Source organism: Sus scrofa, chromosome 15 (assembly GCF_000003025.6).
Source record: "Sus scrofa isolate TJ Tabasco breed Duroc chromosome 15, Sscrofa11.1, whole genome shotgun sequence".
In the NCBI taxonomy this organism is placed as follows: domain Eukaryota; kingdom Metazoa; phylum Chordata; class Mammalia; order Artiodactyla; family Suidae; genus Sus; species Sus scrofa.
In genome coordinates, this window is record NC_010457.5 from 78,535,147 (window position 1) to 78,562,153 (window position 27,007).

A 27,007-nucleotide genomic window follows, 5' to 3' on the forward strand; every position below is an offset into this window, starting at 1 on the left:
CCAAGAACCCATAGTACTTTTGGGGGGCAGGGGGGCAAAGAGGATGGGAATGTCGACACAAAGCTTAAATTGATAACTCAGTTAAAAAGCATGGATTCTCATGGAGGTGAGCAAGGCACTTATAGTATTTAAAAAAACAGAGGGAATAGGACTTCTAGTATGAACTCTGGCACCCCAAGAATTAAGCCTTCCTCTACTAGCATTTGGGGACTGGTTTGCAGTCTTGCCAACAGCTCCCTACCCACTCAGCCTAAAGTGAATCCTTCTGTCAGCAGGCCCCACCCAGAACTCCCTTTCAGAATTCCTGATTGGGGTGAGACCAAGCCAAAATGGACCTTTTCAGACAACAGCCAAGCGAGAAGATGACCAAGGATTAGCAGGCTGTGATGAGAGCTAGCAGCCTAAAAGGGAATGGATGAAGTAAATCAAAAGAAATTGGAAGACAATGGAAAATCCAGGAAGAGAGAATGGAGGGAAAAAACACCTTCTGGGTAAAATGCTTAAAATTTTGAGAATATGTTCATCCACAAAATAAGAATAGAGTGCCTTGGTATGTGAGAGGCACAGTGAAACAAAGAGCTGTTTGAGATTACAAGCATAACTGCTGAAATGTACTTTCATTAGAAATAGAAAATTAAGTCAAATCTCAGAACCACAGAGAAGGAGGGAAAAAGGATTAATCTAGGAGATCCAGCACCTGACGAGCTAACAGAGGTTCCAGAAAGAACAGAAAATGGAACGAGTGATGCGATCGATACACCCAAGAGTTTCCTGGAAGCTAATGTCCTAAGTCCCTAGATTGAAGGAGGACACGCAGGGCACAGTGAGTGAGGAAGGGCTTACATGCAGGTACTGCCATGCTGCTAAGAGCACCTAGGGGTAGACAGCCTGAAAGTCACCTTTAAAGAAATTCAAATTGGATGTACATCAGAATTTACATTGGCAGCACTAAATATGACAGTCAAGTAGAGCAGTAACATCAAGGTTCTGAAGAAAGTGTTTTGCAACCTAGGGCCCCACACCCAAAGTACCAGGCAAAGAGGGAGAGCAGAATGATGTTTTTTATATAGGTAGGGACTCTGTGTGCATCGCATGTACTGTTCCTTAAGATGATACTTAAGCAAATCATTCAAATAAGAGGAAAGCATGAGTTCCTGTCATGGCACAGCGGAAACAAATTCAACTAGGAACCATGAGGTTGTGGGTTTGATCCCTGGCCTCAATCAACGGCTTAAGGATCTGGCATTGCCATGAGCTGTGGAATAGGTCACAGACATGGCTCAGATCCTGCGTGGCTGTGGCAGTGTCTGGTGGCTGCAGCTCCAATTGAACCCTAGCCTGGGAACCTCCATATGCCGCGGGTGGCCCTAAAAAGACAAAAGCCCCTCCCCCCCAAAAAAGGAGGAAACCATGAGATCCTAGGTCAAAGCAGATCAACCCAGGAGGGCAATGAAGTTCAGGAAGGGCTCTCCTGACCCTGTAGGATGTGGCACCTCTATGGTACCAGGAGGTCAAGGAGCTCTGAGGAGAAAACCTGAGCAAAGAAGAGATCCTGACTTGATACAAGGTACGACTGGATTGAGAGCTTAGAAACCAGTGAGGCTGGAATAAAAGCAAACAACCTAAGGGAGGGGGTGGGAGGGAAAGGTAAGGAAAAACGCCAGGAAAAGCAAAGGTCATGGTCCAAGTGTGAAGTATATCAGACAACTGACAGCTTGTAAGGAAAGCAACCCTGTTTGACCTTGATGCTGGGAACAGTATCCTTGGAGGCCAAGGGCTTCCAATATTGGTCCCAGAAAGAGGATAATCTCAATGCAGTTTGGTTCAGCACTGAATAATATTTACCTGGTTTCATAAAAGAACAGGTGACCGAGTTGTGGTTACAAGACCAAATGCAAATGGCAGTAGCTCAGATGATAGTGTGGAAGTATAGCCCATGAATGGTAGGACTTGGAGAAACCAAGAGGAAAAATGGGGGAGGCATCAGACCGCTGATTGTGTCATCCCCTCATCTGGAGAAGGGAGTGCTTGTATCAGAAGTCGATGAAGGGAAAGCAGAAGGTAAAATATATTAACACTTAAAGGGGAGCACATAGCTCTATTGCTTGTGTTCCTCTCTTAAACACAGGGAAAGTAATGAGTAGTTTAAATGTTCCCCTTTTCATATTGCAGGGTCCACAGTTAATTGCCAAAAGCTGATAAGAAATTTAGCAACGTAAAAGCTACAGTTATAGAGAATTAAATCCAGAATGTAAAGAGTTTATGCCCAGAGAGTGGGCCTTGGGAGAAAATGTTGCTTTCTACTTTTTTTTTTTTTTTTTGAGTTCTTTTTGAGTTCTGTCCATTTGTATTTATTACTATAAAAAGTTAAAGATGGAATTCAAAGATGGGTTAAAGGTAGAGGTGACACTGTTGAATTATTAATGCCATCTTCTAATTTAAGGCTTAATTTGGACAAGCCAAGAAGGCTGTGTTTTAGATTCAATAACAGTGCCCTTGTTCTAATGAAGCAATATTTTGCATTTCCTGGGACAAAGTTGCATAGCTAGAGGCAGAATCTTTAATCCTTAAGGAAATGAATTAGAGCCAGAAACAATGAGGCAAGACTCTATTGTCCTTTGAGTTTTAAAAGTACCCCAGTGTTTAGAACTTTTGGTTCAAGTAATTATGCAAAAGTATACCAGCTCTACTTGGAAGAGAGCTTGACCATTGGAAACAGGAGTACGGCTCACGTGAAGTTTGAAACAACTTGTGGTTAATAGCATGGTATTGGATCCTGAGTCTTTGTGCTAAGAATTCTGATCTAGACTCCAAAGGCCTGAATTTATATCATGTCCTTGGTCATCGCCGCCACGCACGTGTAGTTTGCCTTTTACACTGTAGTTACTATTTCAGATTTTATTGGTTATCTTTAAAAGATCATGTGGTAAGAGGTGGTTAAGAACCTGACATGGTGTCCGTGAAGATGCAGGTTCCAGCCCGAGCCTCGCTCGGTGGGTTAAGGATCCGGTGTTGCTGCAATCTGCTGCATAGATGGCAGATGTAACTTGGATCTGATGTTGCCGTGGTTGTGGTGTAAGCTGGCCATTGCACCTCTGATTCGACTCCTAGCCTGGAAGCTTCCATATGCTGTAGGAGCGGCTGTAAAAAGAACAACAACAACAAAATGACATGGTTTTGCAAGTTTTGAGGTTTGTATTTTAAAGGTGAAATTCTACCATACTGGAATGCTGAGGCAGTTTTTATATATCAGTATAGCTCGAAGACAGTGGAGGTGATTGTCCCCTGGGTCTGTGGAAAGCAACTTGGGAAGTAATTTTTCCTGTTCCTTTTGGTCAAACTCAGATTCTTGCCCTTCGTTAATTACAGCCTTTCTTTTGACCTAATATGGGAATAGGCTTCTTTGACCCTGTTCTGTTCATTTCCACCACTTCCCTTTGAGGGCCATAACTCATGTGCCTTGGTCCTTGTCACTCTGAATGTGAGTTGTTGCTGTAGTTGTAGATTCCTCCATATGTATGGGGCGCTTCAGTGGAGAACAGCAGCTGCTGCTGCTGTTTCTTAAAAGAACACGAACCAGCCTGGCAGCTGCCGCCTGGGCCCTGAGAGTTGCTGCGGGCATCCTGGCAGCGCCCAGAGTGCCTGCTGCTCATACTGAACCCAGCCTCAAAGGGCATTGGGGCAAAGGGAAAACAGCTGGGATTTGAGTAGAAACTGGATTTTGTTGTAGACTGGATCCTGCCGAAGATGCAGACTGTCCCTTCTAGAAATGTAGTCACTGTGCTGACCCAGGGGCCAGCTGGGTTCCGAATGGCTTAGACCAATACCCAGGTCCTAAAGGACTTACTGAGGAAGTAGATGGTTTGTACTGGGGACAGCGTCATTGGCTGGATATGGTTCTATTTGCAATTATTTGTCCTTGCCAGCCATAGCCTCAGCTAATGGGCTGTGACTTCCTGTGATTAGGGCTGGTTCTAAGCAGAATTCAGAGTCGGCTTATTTCCTGAACCTGAGAGGGCAACTTTACCTTGAGGGTTAAGAGACCTGCCAGTTGTTGCATTTGGTTGGTGTTACCATGTTCGCCCATCAAGGTGCTTCCACTTTTCTATGGCTCAGAGCTTTATCTGACTTAACTCCACCCGCCTCCTCCATCATTGTTTTCCTGATTTTCCTGTAAGCAAAGTCCCAGGGAATGGGGTGCAGCCAGAGCAGGGGCAGCCCCCTACCCGCCGTGGGTACCTGCCTTCCTCTTCTGTCTGCCTGGGGCCTGGGGCCTGAGGCCACACTGCACCTCTGCCTCCTCCATCTGAGCGGAGCCAGATCCCCAAGTGGGCTCACTGCCCAGGGGACCTGGAAGGAAGGACAGTGCCAGGAACACGGGAGGCAGTGTGACAGCTAACATTACTCTCGAAAAGTACATTTCTCTTATTTTGTCAAGTTCTCTTTTCCTATATGTTGCTCCCCCCAGCCTCCCCCCCCGGGGGGGGGCCGACAAAACACCACCCCTCCTGCTGCTTCTATCCTCCTGTGAGGCCAGCTTTCAAATGCAGTAGCGGCCACAAAGATGAGGGGAGGACTTCTACACGAGCTTGGCAATTGTAGCCCATGAAATTTTGTTGCCGCTGCCCCTGTAACCAGCAGGCAAACTGGAGTTAGAGGTCCACCTGCAAGGGTCTAGGACCGCATAAGAGGCAGGTACCCAGGAGGGAGACATCCTCTCACGTGGCCAGGGGACCAGGGCTTGGAGGGAGCGGTCGGCTCTGAAGGAGCGTCCATGTAAATGGAACAATCTCTGCATCTTTTTCAACAACAGGAAACCCGAAAGCACCTGTCCCCAGCCGGGCAAAACAGCAAGGGGGCTGCAGGGGGCTCAGGGGGTGCGCATCTGTGGCCCCAAGCACGGGAACATGGAACTCGCGGACCAGGCTGCCCAACCCCGTCTTGTCGGCCCGTCCGTCCCGTCCCATTCCTACCCCTCCATTTCCTCTGGCTCTTTCCCTCTCAGCCTTCCTACGTGCTGTACCTCTCGCCAGGCCACCTGCAGGTCCTGTCATTTCTAGGTGCCACTCTTCCTCGGGGCAGGTTTGAGCACGCCCCATGGACCGCCTTCACATGGCTTCTACCTCCCTGTGGTTTAAAGACCTGCTTCTGGATCTGGCTCCTGCAGGCCTGGGGTTGGCAGGGAGGGGAGCAATCCTGATTCATCCCAGGAGGCTCTTGAATGTTTGTGGAATGAATAAGTGAACGAATGAGCAAGTGTGGTCAACAGGAAATAACTAGCCCAGTACCTGCCTTGGGGAGCTTGCCAGCCTCCTGGGGTGTGGATGAGGGAAGGAAGTGGTCAGAGAAGATACACTGTAATAACCTTGGAACTCCTGGCCTGCTCTTTGTAGCCTTCTTCTGGAGTTGGTTACCTTTACAGGAACTCTCCCTGCCTTCACCCCACCCAGCTGCAATAATGCTTTGATTCTTTGCCTTCCCTCACCCTTTGGGAATTAGTCTGCCACCTGTCAGTAAATGGAACAGTTCTTGTTTCAGTGTTTCATTTTGTTTAGGTTTTGCCCCTTCAACTAAATTGTAAACACCATAAAATACTGGGTTTTATTTCCTAGAATTTAAAGGAATGGGGAAAACATTGCTCCAAAGTGTTGTCTGTTTCCGCCCCCCCCCCCGCCCCCCAACTTGCTGTGAGATCTTAGGGGCAGGATAGTTGCAGGCTTTCTTCCTCTGTAAAGTTCAAGGGCTGGGTGCCTTCTCTGGTGCTTCTAATGCCCACAACCTGTGATTCTGTGCTTATCCCTCCAGGTACCAGGGTCAGGGTTCCGTCCCCACACCTGCTGGGTCATTGAACTTAGGCTAGTTTGCCGCTCAACTGTTGGAGCTTCTGGGTTCAGGGATGACATTAGTGGAGTAGGCATGGGGCAGCCCTTGGCCTTGCCCCTGCCAGAAGTTCCAGGTACCAAGGACCCCACCTTGATCTTGCCCCATCTCTGTTCTAGTTCTATACCCGTATGTGTGCTGCTTCGCCCCTTAAATGTGTGTTGGACAGATTGGAGGTGGAGGCTGATGGTGGCCTCATTGAAGGGTCTGGGAGGAAGGATGGTGCCAGGGACATGTGTTCCCACCCAAGCCAGCTGCTTTGCTGACTCTTCCTGAGCAGAGTCTGGCTCCTCTCTCTTGTTTTCTGATTGCATTTTCCTTCCATTGTACTCACTGAAGTGCATTGGTTTAAAAAAAAAAAAAAAAAAGTTAAAATTTTCATTGGGATCAAAGCAGAGACAGAAATGGTAAGGACTGTTGTTTGGGGGAGGTTGTATTTTTTCTGTTTTGTTTTGTGTTTGTTTTTGGCATCAGAGATGTGTGGGTTTCTTGAAGGCCAGGAATGGTTTTTCTGTTTAGGGAGCTTGTTCACATTCGTGTTCCCAGCCTGGTGTCTCTTGCAGCTCTGTTTCTCTCTGTCCAGTCAGGCATATGTTCTTTTTGTTTCTTCTCTTCATCATCCGTGGGTCAGCCAGACCCCAAAGATCGTAAAACTGATGGTGAGTAAAGGGCATTAGCAAGAGGAATGCAGCAGAAAGGTGGTGGGTCTCTATAGATCCCTCTTCGGAAAACAGTGGGATTTTAAGGACTGTGGCTTTGGGTTACGAGCTCCTCTTACAGGAGATGGGAGGCGAAGGGGACTGTTATGATGCCTCCTACATAAGGTGCCCTCAGACCCTCCCCGAATCCTTGGTGGAAACTGATTGGATGATAGTCGGGGGTGACCAGGGTACCAGGAAGTAAGAATTGATGCAAAAGAGAGTCATTCCAGCAAATTGTATTGTGGGCAAAAGCTTGGTTCCAAATCAGTATTGTTAAAAATAAACTGAGGCATATTACCAATTGAACAAGTTTATTTGAGCACAAAAAAAATCAGTGCAAACTCAGCAGCGTCAAACCAGAAGTGGTTAGGGGCCCTCTGCCAGCAGGAGCGGGGAATAACGTAGAGGAAGTAAGGAAGCAAAGCAAGGAAATTATTTGATCAGCTAGAGCTTACAGCCTCCTTGGCTGTTAATGATTGGTTGTCCTTGGAGTTTGGTTTTGTAACCTTGAGGCATTTGCAGGCTTGAGATTTTGGTTTGCTTCCATAGGCTGCCACAGCATTAGAGCCTAGGGGCCTCCTGGTTTAATCAATGTAACTGTACATAAACTGGAAATCTGGGGTATAGTCAAAATTACCTTTGGGGAAAAAACCTCCTCAAGGCAGTGTTAGAAATGGATGTTTTATCACTTAAGTTTAATGTGACCGTTTTTTCTCCTCCAATGTGAGAGTGTTTGTTTTGTCTGAGTTCCTTCTTTGTCCTTGGCTTAGGTGTAGGGGGAAGGCTTTATGGAAAGTATGTCTTCTAAAACTCCAGAATTGTGCTCAGCGGAGGGTTGTTGATACCATGAGAGATGGCCTTTCTCCTTGTTTCAGCAGCTGCCTTTCTTGCGCTTGACTTGGGTGCGTGTGTGTGTATGCACACATGTGCGTTCAGAGGGCCTGAGTCAAGGGCTCTACCTTTATTCTCTCTCATCACCTAACCTGGTAGAGAACTGGCAGACTGTTTTACAAAGAATAATCCCAGTATCTCTTGATTCTGACTAACTGAAGTGTTAAATGCATATTCAACTCAGATCTCCAAATTCTGTTTTTGTCAACAGGGTGCTTGTGGGGGCTCCACGGGCAGTAGCCCTTCCCCTGCAGAAGGCCAACAGAACAGGAGGCTTGTACAGCTGTGACATCACCTCCCGGGGGCCTTGCACACGGATTGAATTTGATAATGATGGTATGTTCATCTGTACTCGCTCAAGTGTTCCTTTGGCCAGCTTGTCTGTACCCCACTTGTCCTTTCTAGGAGGAAGGAAAGGGGGAACAAGCATTTATTCTTGGAGAGAAGACCTCTTATTTTCATCAGCCTTGACTGTTGCTTGCTTGCCTCAAGAATATTTGCTTTCTAGGAGTTCCCGTCGTGGCTCAGTGGTTAACAAATCCAACTAGTAACCATGAGGTTGAGGGTTCGATCCCTGGCCTCGCTCAGTGGGTGAAGGATCCGGCATTGCCATGAGCTGTGGTGTAGGTCGCAGACGCAGCTTGGATCCTGCATTGCTGTGGCCCTGGTGTAGGCCGGCAGCTGTAGCTCCAATTCGACCCCTGACCTGGGAACCTCCATATCCCTAAAAAGACAAAAAAAAAAAAAAAAAAAAAAAAAAAGAATATTTGCTTTCTAAATCCTTCTGGCTGCCTTTATTTGCTGCCTCTTCTAACTCTGCTTTCTAAACTGATATGGTGTGTCAATGTCGCCACCTAGTGATTTGTTGAGATCCTGCAAGAGACTTGAAAAACTGAATTCAGAGCATCCAAGAAGATTGAATGTCCCCAGATCTTGTACTCAGCAGCCAAAAGTTCTCATTTGCTGTTAAAATATTTGGGAGAAAGACTGTTTAAATATAAGATCTCTCTAAAGTGAGAGCTGACTAACATGGATAAATTTTGCCCTTCTCAGATAGAGGCTTGTTTTGCAGACTGTGTGGTGAGCAGAGCAATTAGTGTCTTGAGAGGCTCCAACCAAACCTAATTTGACATTCTTGGTCTAAGCAGATTTACAGATTTATGTTTATGTTTATCTCTTGCTTTTTTAGTGTAGAAACAATATTTTTTTAACTTACTGGAAAATAATACTAATTTTGGGAAACTTGCAAATGACATAGAACTATAAAGAAAAACCCAAACCCACTAGTATGTAGACTTAATCCCTCTTTATTTAACATTTTGGCATTTATCCATCTGTCTCCCTAAGATTGTTTAATTTACATATGTTTGTAATGATTCACGATTGAAAATCGTGCCTGCCTTGCTTCTCACTGAGGAAGGCATAAATTGGATCTTAGGTCATAGTCTGTTTGAATCGATACCCGAAATGAGCACATGGTGGTACTTGTTTCTTTATTGCCTTATGGCTTTCCTTTTTTTGCATTGATAGAAAGGTGGAAAGTGAATCTGAGGCCTTGTCTTCCCATCTGCAGTAAAGAAAAGAACAGAACAGTTCATGCTGTGATGTAACAAATTTGGTAGTAGGTCAGAGTGCCCACTTTTTGTTTGTTTAGATGGTACTTCCAGTTTGGAAACTAGATGTTTACATTGTTGCTTGAAGGGGCATCTATTGGAGGGCTTACCCCTTAGTCTTAATTTTTCAAATGCCTTTCTGGACTCAGGATCCTGGGAGTCAGAGAGGGTGAAAGGTCACCAGGTAAAGCTGGGTATTTTACAGAAAGAATTTTGTGAAACATTCACACCAGAACCACTTACCCATTTTCTTAAGATGAGAAGTAATTTTTCTGGATTGAGTCACTGAATTTACTAAGCAGTTAGACTTGGAGTCAAGACAATTTAGAAGCTGTTTGTGTATTCTTGTTCACTTATTGTTTCCTTGCCTGTTGCAACTGCTTTGAAGTCCTAACTGTGTGTAACCTGTGCTGCTTTCCACAGCCGACCCTTCATCAGAAAGCAAGGAAGATCAGTGGATGGGGGTCACCGTCCAGAGCCAAGGTCCAGGGGGCAAAGTTGTGGTAAGTGTAGAGAAGTGTGTCCACTCCACAGTGTCAGAGGCCTGTTGTGTGGCAGCGCTGGGCTTGCAGGAGTGAACAAAACAGGCAGAGCTCTGGTCTGCATAAAGCGCACATTTTAGATAACTGACTGCTTTAAAGCCGGAATGGATGACAAGAAGAAATCAAAGGGTCGTTTTTCCTGATTCCTGATCTCCTTTGACACAGCTCCACCATCTGCTTTTCTTTAGGACTTTCAGATTCCAAGAACTTATTAAGAACCTTTATTATCCCTAAAACTCTAGATGGTCTTAAGTAAGGGAAAGAAAACAGTTGTGGTTTCTGTCCTAGAAACTATATAACTATTGTAGCTAAGTTATAAAAAAAAAAAAAATACAGGAATGCTCACAGAAAGCGGGATCAAGTCATTTTAAACTCTCTAGTTATTTATTCTGAGTTTCTTCAAATAGACGTGGTAGCAAAGAAAATAGGGTTTGTTGCACAGATTGTGCTTGATGGCCTTGGAGGTGCCAGGCCAGATTAGGATGATCCTTCTGTGTCTCTTTCAAAATCTGGTTGCTGTCACAATTTTTTATAGAATTTTGAGAAAAATGAGGATTTTACTGAACACTGAATTTTTATACCTACGGGGCTGCATCGACTTGGACGTTGCAGATTATTTTTGGCCTGTGTTATATGGAGGGGAGCCTTGAATACTTTGTGAAGTTGGAGATGATGTCATCCCTCCTAGCAGTGTAATTCTTTGACTCTTTCTTTCTTTTTAAGGCCAAACCTGCAGCATATGGAAGTTCCTGGGCCAAGAGTTGAATTGGAGCTGCAGCTGTGACCTACGCCACAACTGCAGTAGCTGCAACCACACCAGATCTGAGCTGCACCTGTGGCCTACATTGCAGCTTGTGGCAACGCTGATCCTTAACCCATTTGGGGATGGAACCCACATCCTCACAGACACTATGACGGGTTCCTAACCCACTGAGCTACAACAGGAACTCCTCTCTGCCTTATAAAATAAGCTTCATCTCTGAGTTTAAAGGATAATAAGTTAGTTCGGACTGAATATAAGGAAATAGTATGGGTAAAAGCCAAGTGTGTTTTAGCTGTGTTTGCTTGATCCCTGTAAAAATATGTCCATGATTTCTGTCCTCTGGAGCATGATTACTTATTTTCACAAACACATCGATGTGAAGCTTTATACAGCTACTAAAAGCCAATTAAACTGAGAAGATGAAGTAGAGTGTTCCCCATTGTTTATATGACAGGTAGATTTACAAGTAAATGGCCCGTAGATTATAGACTGGCATTCAGTATTTGTATTGGAGCATTATTCTCTGGGTGAGGATAAGACAGAAGGCCTATGCAAGGTAAATGGTCTCCTTCGTGCTACTTTGGGGAAGATTTAATGGTTTTTGACTCTGATCTTGGCATGATGACACATGTAACATCCCTTTTTTTTTTTTTAATTCTTTTTAGGACCACACCCACGGCATGGGGGAGTTCCCCAGGCTAGGGGTTAAATCGGAGCTGCAGCCGCCGGCCTACACCACAGCCACACTAGATCCAGTCCATGTCTGCAACCTGTACCACGTTCATGGCAATGCCGGATTCCCCTGCACACTGAGCGAGGCCAGGGATTGAACCTACATCTTCATGGATACTAGTCGGATTCTTAACCCACTGAGCCACAAAGGGAACTCCTAACATCCCACTTAGAATTAAGCTCTTTATTGTTGACAATTTTATCAACTTGTAACATGAGATTTGCAGACATATACGGGCTACTTGATTCCTTCTGTTTGCAGACGTGTGCCCATCGATATGAAAAACGGCAACATGTTAACACAAAGCAGGAATCTCGAGACATCTTTGGAAGGTGTTATGTCCTAAGTCAGAACCTCAGGATTGAAGACTATATGGATGGAGGAGACTGGAGTTTTTGTGATGGCCGATTGAGAGGTCATGAAAAATTTGGTTCTTGCCAGCAAGGTGTAGCAGCTACTTTTACTAAAGACTATCATTACATTGTGTTTGGAGCCCCAGGCACTTACAACTGGAAAGGTATGGCATGCGTATTATAGAGATTAGTATAACTACATTATTTCTGTTATGTGCACTATGATTTAGTGTATTTTGAGTTAAAAAAATGTGTTATAAATCATTTGTTTATTATAGAAGTAAAGTAGGATATTAAAAGATCTAAAAATCTGATTTTTAAAAATATTGGTGGAAATGTGTTTTAAGAGATTTTTTCCCCCTCCACTAGCAGTTAATGTTGATAGAAGTAGTTAACTTTTTCTGTAAGACTATAATTTAGTAGTTTTGCTGTTTTCTATTTGCCTGTTTCATGGAGACGAAAGTTTTCATTTTAAGGTAGGGATCTGAAAACTGAGGACAATTGAGTGCTGTCGTGTACAAATAACATTGTATTAATACAGCCATTTGTTTCATTATGTGTTGTCTTAACGGCTGTATTTTGCTACTAAAGCAGTATATATAGTTAGAAACGTAGGTGACAGATGAGGGAACTTTGAGATGATAATTTAAGGTACCTTGTGGAAAGGTTGTTTAGTGGTATTGTTTAAATAATACCGTGATGTATGTCAGAGGAGACACTGGAGGGAGGGAAGAGAATGGCCCATGGTTTTTGCCTGGATGGACATGGCGAGTGGTGCTGTAATAAAAGTTTAACTTCTCTGAAGAAATTAAGCAGGTGTAGGAAACCCCTATGTTATAAGGATAATTAACCTGACTCTAATCCATAATGAAGAGAAAAGCATCCTATTTGGACATAAGCCTTTTTATTTTTGAGGAATTTATTAAAGTAAATTTCTGTGTTACAACATTTTCACTAGTTAGGACACACTTAAGAAAATTTTCTCTTTTCCATTCAAAAATTTCCAAGTTTTAATTCCAGTTAGAAATGATCCTGGAGGAGGTCCCATTGCATGCAGCGGAAATGAATCTGACTAGTATCTGTGAGGTTTCGGGGTTCGATCCCTGGCCTCGCTCAGTGGGTTAAGGATCTGGCGTTGCTGTGAGCTGTGGTATAGATCGCAGACACGGCTCAGATCTGGCGGGCTGTGGTGTAGGCCAGCAGCTGTAGCTCTGATTCAACCCTTAGCCTGGGAACCTCCATATGCCATGGGTGCAGCCCTAAAAAAAGCAAAAAAGAGGCAAAAAAAAAAAAAAAAAGAGAGATGATCCTTGAACACTGTCGTTGTCATCCATAGAAACCTTCCAAAGGAAATTACTACCCACCCCCAACAAATCTTTCCCATCACAGTATATGTCAGGTTCTCTTGACCTAATTAAAAAACACATTGAATTTAGAAGTAGTTTTATTTTAGCAAGAAGAGATGCCATACATAGTAAAACAAAACAATACAAATGCCTACTAGTTATGTATGCCTTAATTTATGAGAAACATGTCTTATCTGCTTTATAAACTCTGACTTAAAAGATTATCATTAAAAAAATCACATAGTGGGCTTATTATATGAAATCTTTTTCATGTTTTGTGAAAATTTGTTAAAGATTTTAAATCTTTGGTTAAAGTAATTTGAAGTAAAGATTAAAATGTTAATTTCAATTCTACATTATAGTTAAGGTAAATAGATTTACGATTATAAAAAATGTAAAATACCACATCCATATAATTAAAATTTTTTCTGTAGGTTTAGTTTACTAAGTAAACATTCCATTTTCCATCTAGTTTCATTGTGTTATAAGATACTTCATGAAAACACATGGGCTTTTTTTTTTTTTAATCACTGAAACAAATATCTTTGTACAAATTTACATGAACATGTTTTTTTTTTAACTGTAATAACTCCAAAGGTCATCTCTTTTTTTCTGCCTTTTCTTCCTCCAAACTTTCTTTCTGTGTTTAATGAGAACCTGAGGCGTGTTTATTAGGAACCATCTATTTTGTTTCACCTTCTTTTTTTTTTTTTTTTTTTTCCCATTTCATTCTTTTAGGGATTGTTCGCGTAGAGCAAAAGAATAACACTTTTTTTGACATGAACATCTTTGAAGATGGGCCTTATGAAGTTGGTGGAGAGACTGACAATGATGAAAGTCTTGTTCCTGTTCCTGCTAACAGTTATTTAGGTAGGACGAGAGTAGGTGGCGTGCCTGCCTCTTCAGACGCCTGTGTGTGACCTGCTGTCGCAGGCCTCTGAGCTTCCTGGGTGAGACGAGGCCACGTGGAGCCAGGGGCATGTGGCTGTATATACTGGAGTTGGATTTAAGCCTTGGGCAATCCCACGGTGACTTGACAGATGCCGGAGATCCTTCCCTTCTGAAAGGAGCTCCCTCAAAGCAGAAGGAAACCTATCATCTCCCAAATCCTCTGTCCTCTCAGGTGGAGGGCTTTCCTGAACTAACGTCAGCCTCTGTAACCTGAACCAGGCTGTTCAGGCAGCCATGAAGAAAATGCATGGGTATTAGCGGGAGGCTGAACTGCCTCCCCTCTCCCTTTAGCGCCTCTTTCTAGAGATATTCTTTAAGAGCTGCATTTATGAAGTTACTCTTAAGAGGCAGGTCACCACCTCCAGGTCATTTCCAAGAGCTGGCCTTGCTTCCGGATTGGGGCCCCCTTGTCACCAGGCCCCTTGCGGGTGGCACAGGGGCTTTGCAGCCGAGGCTGAGCAGGATGGCCAACACAGCTCTGAGGACACCCAGATTGTGTCTAAGTGCCAATTCTTTAACTCCTCAGGCTTGTTTGCATTACTAATGGGTGTCCTAAATTATTCATGTGCATTATGATAATTACACAAAGGCTTTTAAAAGCTTTAATTCTTGGTGTGAGTTGACATAAAGAATAATTACTGTGCATTTCTTGGGAAAAAATGTAAAAAAGTCTCCTAAACCTAAATAGTAACCTATTCTTTTTTTAAAAAAATAGAGATGTACCCATATGCTAGAGATATTACTAGAACAATGGAAGATTTTTAAAAAGGAAAAAACTAGTTGTAGATCGAAGGTCTTAGTAAATATAGTCTTAAAAATTGTTCTAATTATATAAATACAGATGAACAATATTCTTTATTTAAAAAAGAACTTTTCAGAAACTATCCCCCAAATTAAAACTCAGTGGGAAGGCATAGAAGGGAAAAAAAGTTAGACTTTTCACTTGTTAAGCATCTACAGTGTGCTTTAAATCACACACCGAACTTACTACTTATAGGTCTTATTTGATCTTTCTAACAATATCGTAAACTAAGTATTATTGTCCCTCTTTTGTTGATGGGGAAAAAAACCCTGTGACTTAGGGAGATTAATTTCCTAGTCCAAGGTCATACAATTAATAATCCCCCAGCAGCTGGGTGTGTGAATGCTGTCGGTGGCTTTGCAGAACAGGAAGGAAACTCAAGGCTGACTGGTTTGCAGTCTTAATTATTAAATAGGGTTTTTCTAGGTAAAAATCCTTTTCAGGGTAACTATTATCAACAAACCAGTATTTTATTTGGATAGACTTTAATAGCCTCTCTTCAGATGTGTTCTATAGGACTTCATTTATGATTTCAATTCAGTGGTTCTGGTCAAGAAATCAATGCTTTGGTCTTTCAGACAGATGCCTGTGGATTTTATAAACTTAGTTCCTATGGGAACACTTGAAAATATTCAACATATTTATTAACCACATTTGCCACTTTTAGAATGGATTTCTTCATCACTGGGTACCTGGAGGCAGGAGGAGGGGAGTCCAGTTTGTACTTTATGTTTTGGTTGTCCATGCTGTCTGGGTATCTGGTCTTTCGGATAAATCCATGGGTTTTAGGAATGAAATGATCTGCTTGAGGTTTTGGAAGCTGGCAAAGAGGGTGGCTGGCCGGTGCTGTCAGCCTCATCATCCAGCAACACGGCAGGAGCTAGTGTGCCTCTTACCAAGCATAATTGCTTTTTCTGCAATCTCTTCCGCCCCGCGCATGTGTCCAGGCCTGCTGTTTTTGACCAGCGTTTCCTATACAGATCCCGATCAGTTTGTTTATAAAACACAGCCTCCCGGGAGCAGCCCGACACATTTCCTGATGTGATGATGAATAGCTACCTAGGTTCGTGACCTCTGAGATGACAAATAAATTGTCTTGGTCATGGTCATTTAAGAATTTTTTTTTTGATCCATACAGAGCATAAATCTTTTTATTTTCTATTTCATTTCAAGCGAAGCACACATAAAAAGCATGCCATGGTTGAGGGCCTGTAGCCAGATGGCTTCCAGAGCTGGATTCGATCATACCACCCTATTCTAAACTTGCAGCTCATCCTCTTTTTCCACTCACTTCACAATTTGAGAACTGCTACAGTAGTGGTGAAGCTTTTTATAAATAAAGCCTAATCCAAAGGGTGAGCTTAGAGTATTCCACATCTGCCTCCCCTTGATGTGGGAAGATTTTGCTTAATTTGAATGATTTCGATGTGGGCATTGGTGTTGGCTTGCCACTCAACCTCAGCATGGGTAACCTGACATCCTATCTGATACTTTATGATGAGATGTTATATCATTTTTCTGCCCTCTCTCTGAACAAGTATGCAATTGATACAGCTGAGGATTTGCTCACCTCTATTGTTTATACCAGGTTCTCAAATACTCCAGCTCATCAGTCATGGTTTTGTTTGCATGTTTGTGTTGGAGGACTAAGTTGGCCCCAAATAGTGAAATGCTCTCAGCAGTATATTCATGAGATGAGTGTTTGTTCTTGCCTGACGGACAGCGGAGGAGATGGATGAATATGGAAGTTACTCTCACTACATTAGAGCAGAACCCTGTAATATGCCCTCAGCTACGCTACGTCGGGTTGTTACTTGGTGTATGGGATGTACCTGTCTAGAGATCATTTGATAATTATCAACTATAATCAAATACCTAGCTTGATCTCCTTTTTACAGCAGTCTCAGTATTAAAATGGGATCCAAAATGGGATTCTTGAGCTGCCTGAATGTGTCATGACTCAAGTTCCACAGAGGCTAAAAAGCATAGGTACTTTTCTTGAAAGTCTTAACACGTTCCCATAGGAAGCAGTGCAGTAGTCTGCTGCTTTGAACTTGTGTCCAGTTTCTTGGCTCTGGAACTTTATCATCGATATGAGAGCTGGTGGGGAGGGTCAGAGGGAGAGGGTGGGAAACAAAAGGAAAAGGGAGTAAGGGAGTAACCACTGTTAGAGACCTCCTGAAAAACAGAGTTGACGCGAACTGTGTTTTGTTTCCCTAGGCTTTTCTTTGGACTCAGGGAAAGGTATTGTTTCCAAAGATGAGATTACTTTTGTATCTGGTGCTCCTAGAGCCAATCACAGCGGAGCTGTGGTTTTGCTTAAAAGAGACCTGAAGTCTGCACATCTTCTCCCCGAGCACATATTTGATGGGGAAGGGCTGGCTTCTTCATTTGGCTATGATGTGGCAGTGGTGGACCTCAACAGCGACGGGTAAGAGCCTCTCAGGTCATTTTTCACTTGCAAAGAATGCATGGCTGCTCTGGCTATGGCAGGTCTTGAGACGATCAGGTTAGTCAGTGGAAAGAATATTTTTGCTGTCGGATTTTTACTATCCCCTCCTATCTTCATCACTTATACTTTGGCAGCATACGTTCATTCAGTACCCTCCCCAGGGGGTAGGAGTACATGTTCAGTCTTCAGTTTTTACTATGTCTTGGTGTCACAGGTCCGTGACAATTAAAATTTGGAGATAAAGTAACTCAAAAAAATGACCCCTGTGTGGTTCTGTTCTGTGGTTTTCTTCCCACCTCCCTCCCTCTTTTCCTTCCAGCAGCATATGGACGTTCCCAGGCTGTGGGTTGAATCCAAGCTGCAGCTACCGGCCTATGCCACAGCAACCCCAGATCTGAGCCACGTCTGTGACCTGTACCGCAGCTTGTGGCAACACCAGATCCCTTAACCCACTGAGTGAGTCCAGGGATCAAACTTGCATCGTCATGGTTCATGGGCCGGTTCTTAACCCGATAAACCACAACAGGAACTCCCTGTTCTGTGGTCTCTTAAGCATCTAGAATGTCCTGTGGAAAGTAGCAATTGGTGCCACAAGCCCCTCTATAGGTCTCTCTGGCTGGTGGTGCCAGTATGGGTCTGTGGTGGTGGGTTGAAGGTGGACTGGGAGTCTCTCTGCATTATAGATGTAACTTGGGAACAGCCTTCACGTTTTTACCCTTGATATTTTTCTTTGGGTGTTTATTGGAGGCTACCTTGATTTATTTAAAAAAAAAAAGGGAGTTCCCGTCGTGGCGCAGTGGTTAACGAACCCGACTAGGAACCATGAGGTTGCGGGTTTGATCCCTGCCCTTGCTCAGTGGGTTAACGATCCGGCATTGCCGTGAGCTGTGGTGTAGGTTGCAGATGCTGCTCGGATCCCGCGTTGCTGTGGCTCTGGCGTAGGCCGGTGGCTGCAGCTCCGATTAGACCCCTAGCCTGGGAACCTCCATATGCCGCGGGAGCGGCCCAAGAAATAGCAAAAAGACAAAAAAATTAAAAAAAAAAAAAAAAGAAGCTTTAACTGATAAAATACAAAGTCCAGATTCGAAGTCCTTGTATCACATCAATCTTTGTGTCCTTTGTACCTGGGCTGGTGGGATTTTCCCCATGCCTGCTGGTATTTTAGCTAATGGTTCACAGTTCTTCCCCCTCGTTATGTTTTCAGGTGGCAAGATATAGTTATTGGGGCCCCACAGTATTTTGATAGAAGTGGAGAAGTTGGAGGTGCAGTGTATGTCTACATGAACCAGCAAGGCCGATGGAAAAACGTCAAGCCAATTCGTCTTAACGGAACCAAAGATTCTATGTTTGGCGTTGCGGTCAAAAATATTGGAGATATTAATCAAGACGGCTACCCAGGTAGATGATAGATTGTGAGATGGTCATGATTAACAGGTGATAGATTATTTGACAGTGTTTATGGCATTTTATTTCAAAACATTGTGTTGGAATGCTTTTAAAAGGTAGTGTTTGTTAAAATGTGGTATCATCGACAGATATTGCAGTTGGAGCACCCTACGATGGCAAGGGGAAGGTTTTTATCTATCATGGATCTGCAAATGGAATAAATACCAAACCAACACAGGTAACCAGACCGTCTGGATTTCTGCAATAAGGGGCTCAACATTTTGCCTTGGTGTATGTGAATTTTCACACTAGTGATGTTTTATTTACAAGTCTACGGTAGTATAAATTTTGTTGTTATTTAAAGAATGTATTAAAAGAGACCTTGGAAATAGATATAAATACAGTGACCTGCTAGTTTTAAATTGTAAAATTCCTTTGGTAAATTAGGAATCAAAGCCAAAGGAAAAGACGCTTCTACCCTGATGGCATAAATAGATGGAAATGTGGTAATATTCCTTTTAGCAGCATACTAAATAGAGGTGAAACTGAACAAATGTAAGAGGTGATTGTAATTGCATAGAGAATTCAGATACCAAAAACTAAAAATTGCTGTAGAGAAAAATAAGACATTGAGAGGGTGGGTAGAGAGAGGTTTGGTTTGAAAAATGGTGATTGACTTCATGTAGTACACAAACTCATAAAAAAATGCCTCTTTTGTCTTTTGAGGTACAACATAGATCAGGTACCTTTTAGGAAGTAAAATGTATGAAGTGTTGGATCATATGTATATTTACTTGTAATTACTTGTTATAAGTAAGCTCTTAAACTTTAGTTCAAAAGAGGCTTATGTGTCTTTTTTCAAAGCGTGGGCAAGGGGTTCATTTGGGTGGCCTAGTGTCCATTCCGATGTCTGGTTCCTTTCAGGTTCTCGAGGGTAAATCGCCATCTTTTGGATATTCAATTGCTGGAAACATGGACCTTGATAGAAATTGGTACCCTGATGTTGCTGTTGGTTCCCTCTCAGACTCAGTAACTATTTTCAGGTGTGTTATCTCTGACTTTAGTTAAGCATGTTCCATAATCCGCTTACCCAATATTTTTTTTTTACATTTTGAATTGAAACTTAGAACAACTATACTTCAAAGGCAAAGGCTTCTCTGGGTTTTGAATATTTTTTTTCTCTTGAGGGTAGTATTACAATATAATAAAAACCTAATTCTTAAAACCTGGCTATAATTTTGAAGTAATTTTTTTTTAAAGGCAGAATTGGTGAAAATTTTTACTCAATCTCAAAAACCTTTATTTTCATAAAAACTGAAACACACAGAAAATTTGACTGTAGAGAAGGAAATAAAAAATCTCCTCTATTTCACCACCCTTATTAAACTCCCAAATTTTGGTTTTATAGCCTTCTGATTTTTAGTTTTCTGTGACCATACATGTATGTTTAACACAATTGAGATCACAATGTGCGTGTCACTTTGTAACCTGCTTTTGTTGGTTTGTACCATATTGTGTGACCTTTTTCTGGGAGCAAATTTATAATGCATAGTCGCTATTTCCCTGTCATTGAGTACTTTTCTGAATTGAAGTTAATAATTGTCTGAGGCATCACGCATGGCTGGATCATAGTTTATTTAACACCTGCCCTACTGTCACTGGGCATTCATGTTGCTTTCCAGGTTGGGTTGTTTGCTTTCATGATACACATTGCTGAGGTAAATAAACATCCTGACTTTCATTCATGTCCTGGATTATTTCCTTATGATGACTTCCCAAGAGGGAGTTGCTAAGTTGAAGGACACGTGTGTTTTAAGATTTATTATTCAGCTTTACCAAAATGACCTCCAGAAAGGCTGCAATGGTTTGCCCATCCACTGTGTCCAAGTCCCCTTTTCCCAGCAATTCTGTCACTACTGGAAGTTACCAGTAAAAATGGTTTTATTAAAATTTTTTTATTTAAAAAATGCATTCGGGAGTTCCCATCATAGCACAGCAGAAACGAATCTGACTAGTATCCATGAGGATGCAGGTTTGATCTCTGGCCTCGTTCAGTGAGTTAAGGATCTGGCCTTGCCATGAGCTGTGGTGTAGGTAGCAGACATCGCTCAGATCTGGCGTGGCTGTGGCTGTGGTGTAGGCCAGCAGCTACAGCTCTGAATCGACCCTGGGAACCTCCATATGCTGCAAGTGCAGCCCTAAAAAGACCAAAAAAAAAGGAGCACATTCTTGTTAAGTTGATATAAAATTGCAGTAAGTGCTAGTTCTCCAATACTCTCTTCTTCCATGAACCAACTTTTAATAGTATTGAATATCTCCCAACTTGTAGGGTGTCATCACAGGCCATGCTATCATTCCTGTTCTCCATTTTGGTGTTTAATTAAAAGTCTCTTCCAGTTATTTCTCCTTGTTAATACAAATACATTAATCTTGTTTAATAATTTAATACTATTCCATAATATGCATTTAATGAATCCTCAGTTGATGGAATTTTTAAATAGTCTCTGACTTTTACCTATTATAAACAGCATGCTAGAGTATATTTTATATACCTATATGTAATGGATTATTGTTTCTTTGAAGAAAAGTTCCTAGAAATAGAATTGCTGGGCTAAAGGTTACCACATTTTTGTATTAATACGTACACCCACAGAAAAGTGCTCACAGCAACAGCCTACCAGAGGGCCCATTTCCTCACACCCGTACCAATATTGAACATGATAAATCTATTTAATTTTTGCCAGTGTGATATGTGATCACATCTTTTGATTGAATTTATATTTCTTTAATCATTAGTGAGATGTGAACCATTTAGGGTTTGTTTGTATTTTTTTAACTATTTTTATAGGCATTTTTATCTAAAGAATCTCTATAAAGAAATGGGCAATGATGTACAGTGAAACCCTAATGAAAAAAGCTGTGTCCTATATACCCCTGCTGCCTTCACTGCCCTGCAGTCTTCTGGGAAGTGGCAAGAGGAGATGTGGCCTCTATTATCTAGAAAGAATCCTGGGGTTCATGCTGTGGGACAGTGGGTTAATGATCCAGTTTGTCTCTTTGGTGGTGCAGATTCTATCCCCTGCCCAGCACAGTGGGTTAAGGATCCAGCATCACCGCAGCTGTGGTGGTTTGCAATTGCAGCTCAGATTTGATGCCTGGCCTGACCCAGAAACGTCCGTATGCCGTGAGTGTGGCCAAAAAAAGGAAAAAAATAAATAAAACAAAATAGAATCCTAAGCAAAACCCTCGGGTTAAGAAAGTGAAACCGGGATACTTCTTAAGAAAATAGTATAAAAAACCACAATAAACAATACGTATATAGAATACAATAGAAAAATAGTTATCTGGTTAAAGGACAAGATCTGTGAGAGCCATTTTATGTGAAAGCTAAGAACCACAAGAGAAGTTACAGATGGCAAAAATCGGAGACGGGAAAATAAGTAGGGGAGAATGGATCTGGGATATTATGCCAAAGAAATAAATAAATAAATTAGTTAACTAAATGAACATGTGTTACTGCCTTTATATGCCCGTTTCTCTCTGTTCGTATAGGTATTAGGCATCAACCTTAAAAATAGTCAACACTTTTAACAGGTGGAAAATTATAGAATAACACTCAACTGTTTTAGCAAAAGCAATTTGAACTTTTGAGTTCTCGTTTGAGAGATAGACCTCAGGTATCAAGAAGACTTGAATTCCTGTAGCAAAATTCACTTACTGAGTCTTTCCCAGCAGCTAGCCTGTCATAATTATTTGGCTGTATATAATTGATGTTTTAATATCCTTACTTTCCTGTCCTCCTCCTAAGTTGGTTGACTGTGAACCCTGTAAAGTTGTTCCTTCTTTCCTCGTAGACAGTATGAAAGTAAATTTATTTATTTATGTATTTTTAATAGGGCCTCACCCGCAGCATACGGAGGTTCCCAGGCCTCAATCCCAGGTTGAATCAGGGGCTATAGTCATCAGCCTCCACCACAGGCACAGCAACACGGGATCCGAGCCACATCTTTGACCTACACCACAGCTCATGGTACCACAGCTCACTGCAACACTGTATCCCTAACCCTCTGAACAGGGCCAGGGATCAAACCTGCATTCTCATGGATACTAGTTAGATTCATTTCCACTGAGCCATCATGGGAACTCCTGAAAGTAAATTTCAAAAGCCTTTGAAAACAAAAGATGAGAAACAACTCTCTTATTTTACAAACAAAGAAAATGGAGGCCTAGGACTTGCTTGAGCTTTTAAGGCTGCATCCTGTGTAGTACCTGAGTCTTCCCAGCTTTGGTCCCTGGGCATTCCTCCCCACTAAATCCTACTAGTACTTCTGCATAGTTAATAAATGATGCCGTTAAACATGAGGCAGCTGAGCCAGTAAGACATTTTTTTTATGTTCATATGTGATGTGCACTCAAAATTGTGTGTTTAAAAACAAACATGAAAACAGGATTTAGGTGAATGTATGTTAAAATAGTTCCTTTTGAAATGTATGCCACACTTCTATTTGTAAAACCCTCTGGCATCCGGAGCAACTGGTTTTAAATTATTTGTGAATTTTTGCCTTTTAAATATGCTTTCTCAAAACTTTATATATCTAGGAGTTCCCATTGTGGCTCAGCAGATTCGAACCCAACTAATATCCATGAGGATGTAGGTTCGATCCCTGGCCTTGCTCAGTGGGTTTAAGTATCCAGTGTTACCGTCAGCTGTGGTGTAGGTGGAAGATGTGGCTCGGATCTGGTGTTGCTGTGGCTGTGGTGCAGGCCGGCAGCTGCAGCTCTGATTCAACCGCTAGCCTAGGAACTTCCATATGCCTCAGGTGTGGCTCTAAAAAGACAAAAAATATATCTATAGGCATACCTTGTTTTATTGCACTTTGCAGTTACTGCATTTTCTTGTTTTTTTTTTAGCAAATTGAAGGTTTGTGGCTAGGTGGCTTTTTCCCAACAGCATTTGTTCACTTCATGTCTCTGTGTCACACTTCGATAATTTTTGCAACATTTTTGAACTTTCCTTCTTATTTATTATGATTTTGATGTTACTGCTATGACTTTCTGAAGTCCCAGGTGCTTGGTAGCATTTATTTTTAGCAATAAAGTGTTCTTAAATTAAGGCATGTACATTTTTTTAGACATAATGCTATTGCACACTTACTAGACTACAGCATAGTGTAAACATAACTTACCAGAAAATTCATGTGGCCCGCTTTATTGCTACCCTTGCTTTATTGCATAGGATCTGAACCCACAGTATCTCCAAAGTATGCCCGTAGTTAGGATCTTAGAAATTAGTAGCTGTCTAAATGTAAAATAACAATGGAAGGGTAAACAGTTCAGATCAAGGGAAATGAAGGAATGAAATGTGAGCAGCCCTTGCCCTTTTGCTGGCTCCCGCCTTCACCATGCGTGTACTTGCATCCTTTAGCCTGTTGGTAGTTAAAAAGTCCAGCAGTTCAACCCAGCTGTTTGGATTTGGGAATACATTTTTCTCCAGGATGGCGGGTTTACCACAAGCCCGCTAAAGTCATTGTGACCAAATCCCTGTGGTACGGAAACCATAGGACCTGCTCGGAGTTCTGGCTGGGGAGTGAGGGCGGAGAGCTGGGCGGTGACTCCCAGCCCACTTGCCCCCCCTAAACCACCATTCACTTGTATTTCTTATGCTGAGGCAGGGGTGACCCCTTTGGCTGCAGGGAGTAGGGAACAATACATAAAGGAGAAAGATCATGTTTTTATATGGTGAAAGGCCTAAAGGTGGGGCATTCAGCTTCCTGCTTGTGTTTGTGAGGTTGAATTAGGCAGAGCAGAGATGGGAAAGGATGGAGGTTTTGCTTACAGAGATATTGCGGGGTAGCAACTTGGAGTCAGTCCTGGCAGCAGCAGGACAGAGACTTAAGCAGAAGGATGGGAGCTTCCCAGGGAGGATAGGAAGGGCGAATATCTGTAAGATGGGGACCTGTAAGCTCAGGATTTGCCTGGTTACCAACATTCACGTGTAGGTAGAAATCCTGATCATGAGCATCCCACATGTTGGGTGTGTGTTGGTGTTACCTTTTTGGAGGGTTTTTGGGCAAGATTACTCATAATTCAAAATGCATGTATCCTTTAACTCAGAAATTCTTAAGAACTTACCCTACAGATAAATAGACATATGTACTTAGGACTCATAGATGTGCATAGATGTTTATACAAGGATGTTTGCCAGAGCAGAAAGCTTAAAAATTTGTAAATGTCTACTGATTAAGGACTGGTTAAATAAATGATGTTATATTGGCACATGTGAAAGGCAGCTAGATTTGTGTGTAGATATAAGACCTCTGAAATGTCAGTGAGAAAAAGCAACATGCAGAACAATAAGCATGGAAAGCTCCCCTTTAGAAAAACAAAATTCATGTTACTATACTTAATTGTAGATAATGTTTTTAACCAAAACAAACTGATAAGTCTGGAAGGACACGCAAAGGCTTCTTGGGGGTTTGGGCGGGGACGAGACGTAATATTGGCCTGAAAACACTGGAACTTTTATATATTGCCCATATTATTCTTTCATTTTAAAAACTCTAATATTATAAAGCATTTATAATTATATGTAGTAAGATATAAATTACAAAGTAATTTATAAAATGTATATTTTCAATAAATGACATTTCAAACTTTTTATACATAGCATGTAATTATGTTTTAAATTATGTCTGTTAACAGTTATTTCCTTTAGCAACAGGAGGGGTGAATCACACTGAGAAACATTTTTTCATTCTCAAGTTTTTAAGATGCCGCATCCAAGGATGCCATCTAGTATGTGAGTTCATCTTACATTCAGGTAGCAAAAGGCTGAGCTTGCTTTTTACTCTTTTTTGTCTTCAGATCCCGGCCTGTTATTAATATTCAGCAAACCATCACAGTAACACCTAACAGAATTGATCTCCGTCAGAAAACATCCTGCGGGGCTCCTAGCGGAATATGGTGAGCATTGGCGCTGTGTCCACTTGATTCCCCCAGAGTTTCACGCCTCTGCTTTCTGATGACCCTGTTGCCCTAAGGAGCCCCGAGGAAGATTGAGAGAGAAAGGGGCAAAGGCAAGAGGAACCTGTTGAGCGCCCCTTAAAGCATCTGACTCATCAGTAGTCAGTGGAGGGATTTGAGAGTTGGGAAACGTGTGGGGATTTTTTTTCTAGGGCAGCACTGCATCTCTTAAGAATAATGTGTTTGATTTTATATAGCCTCAAGGTGAAGGCCTGCTTTGAATATACTACCAAACCCGCTAATGACGATCCTTCAATAAGTAAGTACCTAGTCCTTTAAAAATCGTGTTTTTCTGCCAGGTTGAAAGTTCTGCATAAATAACAGAAAAATAAAACTGAAATGGGCAAAATGAGTCCAGAAATTCTTGTCGAAAGAACAAAGTCTGTCCGTTGTCTTTAATCAGGAAGGTGACGCACAGGAGGGAAAAACTGCATTTGGTCCTCATGGGAGTTTTCCCCAAGCAGATGGCTTAGGGCAGAACGAGTGCCTCGGAAAAGTACTCATTTGCTACCACAACTGTTTACTCCACTTCTGTCTTTGAAAAGCAGTGTGGAGAATTGGTTTTGTGGTTGTGAGGTGGCAGAGGATGGTGGTAGGACAGTGACCACGGGAGCCTGAGTCCTGCTAGGATAATTGGCAGTTGATAGTCTCTCAGCAGCCCAGTCCCGCCCAGACCTCCCTGGCCTGGTACATTCAGGCTGTGTCCCTGAGGGCAGGCCTAGGGGAATCTGAAGGCTGGCCTTGAGGACTCAGCGACTCGGACTCTGCTTCTCATTTTAGCGCTGATGCTAACTGACCCTTTAGCACAGAGCAAGGCCTTAATGCTTGGAGTTTTTATTTTCCCATCAGTTAAAAAGCCTGTGATAGGAATTACTACCCAAGATTGTGGTGGAGGAATTCTCGTGTGGTGCAGCGGGTTAAGGATCTGGCATTGTCACTGCAGCACCTTGAGTTGCTGCTGTGGCGCAGGTTCAGTTCCTGGCCTAGGAACTTCCATATGCTGTGGGTGCAGCCAAAAAAAATTGTGGTGGAGATCAAATGAGATAAAGGGGTGAAAGCAGGTTGTCATTTACAAGGTCTTATGCTGCTTCCTTTCTTTATAACCCAAACAGGAGTTTGGCCATAAGTTTTGACAAATCTGTAACGATGCTCTAACAATAGTGATTTTCATGAAGTCCTTCTCTGAGATGCTCCAGCCCCAGAGTGCAGGTGGGGGCCTGGGAATTTAGGGAAAATCTCTCCCCCAAAGAGACAGTTAAGTGAGGGTGGTTTCCTTACTGGGTCGCCCATAGTCCCAGGGGCTCGGAACTCCGGTGTAGCAGTGCCACCAAGGGAAGCTTTCTGGAAGGACCCGGGGTTTCTGTCCTCATGGTTTTCAGTTTTTACTCCACCCTGAGGTACAATGAGTTTTCTGAAAGTTTCTCCATGTTGTCTGAAGTGTTGCTCTCTTTCTTCTTAAAAGATGTCCCTTTGGAGTTCCCGTTGTGGCACAGTGGAAGCGAACTTATGGGAACTGCTATAAACTGCAGATGCGACCAAAAAAAAAAAAAAAAAAAGAAAATAATTCTTTG

The 27,007-nt window shown here is 42.4% G+C and overlaps 1 protein-coding gene across 1 annotated transcript in view; it reads left to right on the top strand.

Annotated features, from left to right (window-relative positions):
• The window catches only part of ITGA6 (integrin subunit alpha 6), an 87,672-nt gene that overhangs the window by 31,039 nt on the left and 29,626 nt on the right, over positions 1–27,007 (top strand). The window contains 10 exon segments of the mRNA XM_021076079.1: positions 7,684–7,808; positions 9,509–9,588; positions 11,385–11,640; positions 13,561–13,692; positions 16,796–17,006; positions 18,232–18,425; positions 18,563–18,651; positions 19,338–19,456; positions 25,278–25,376; positions 25,634–25,695. Coding sequence (XP_020931738.1) covers positions 7,684–7,808; positions 9,509–9,588; positions 11,385–11,640; positions 13,561–13,692; positions 16,796–17,006; positions 18,232–18,425; positions 18,563–18,651; positions 19,338–19,456; positions 25,278–25,376; positions 25,634–25,695 — 1,367 coding nt within the window.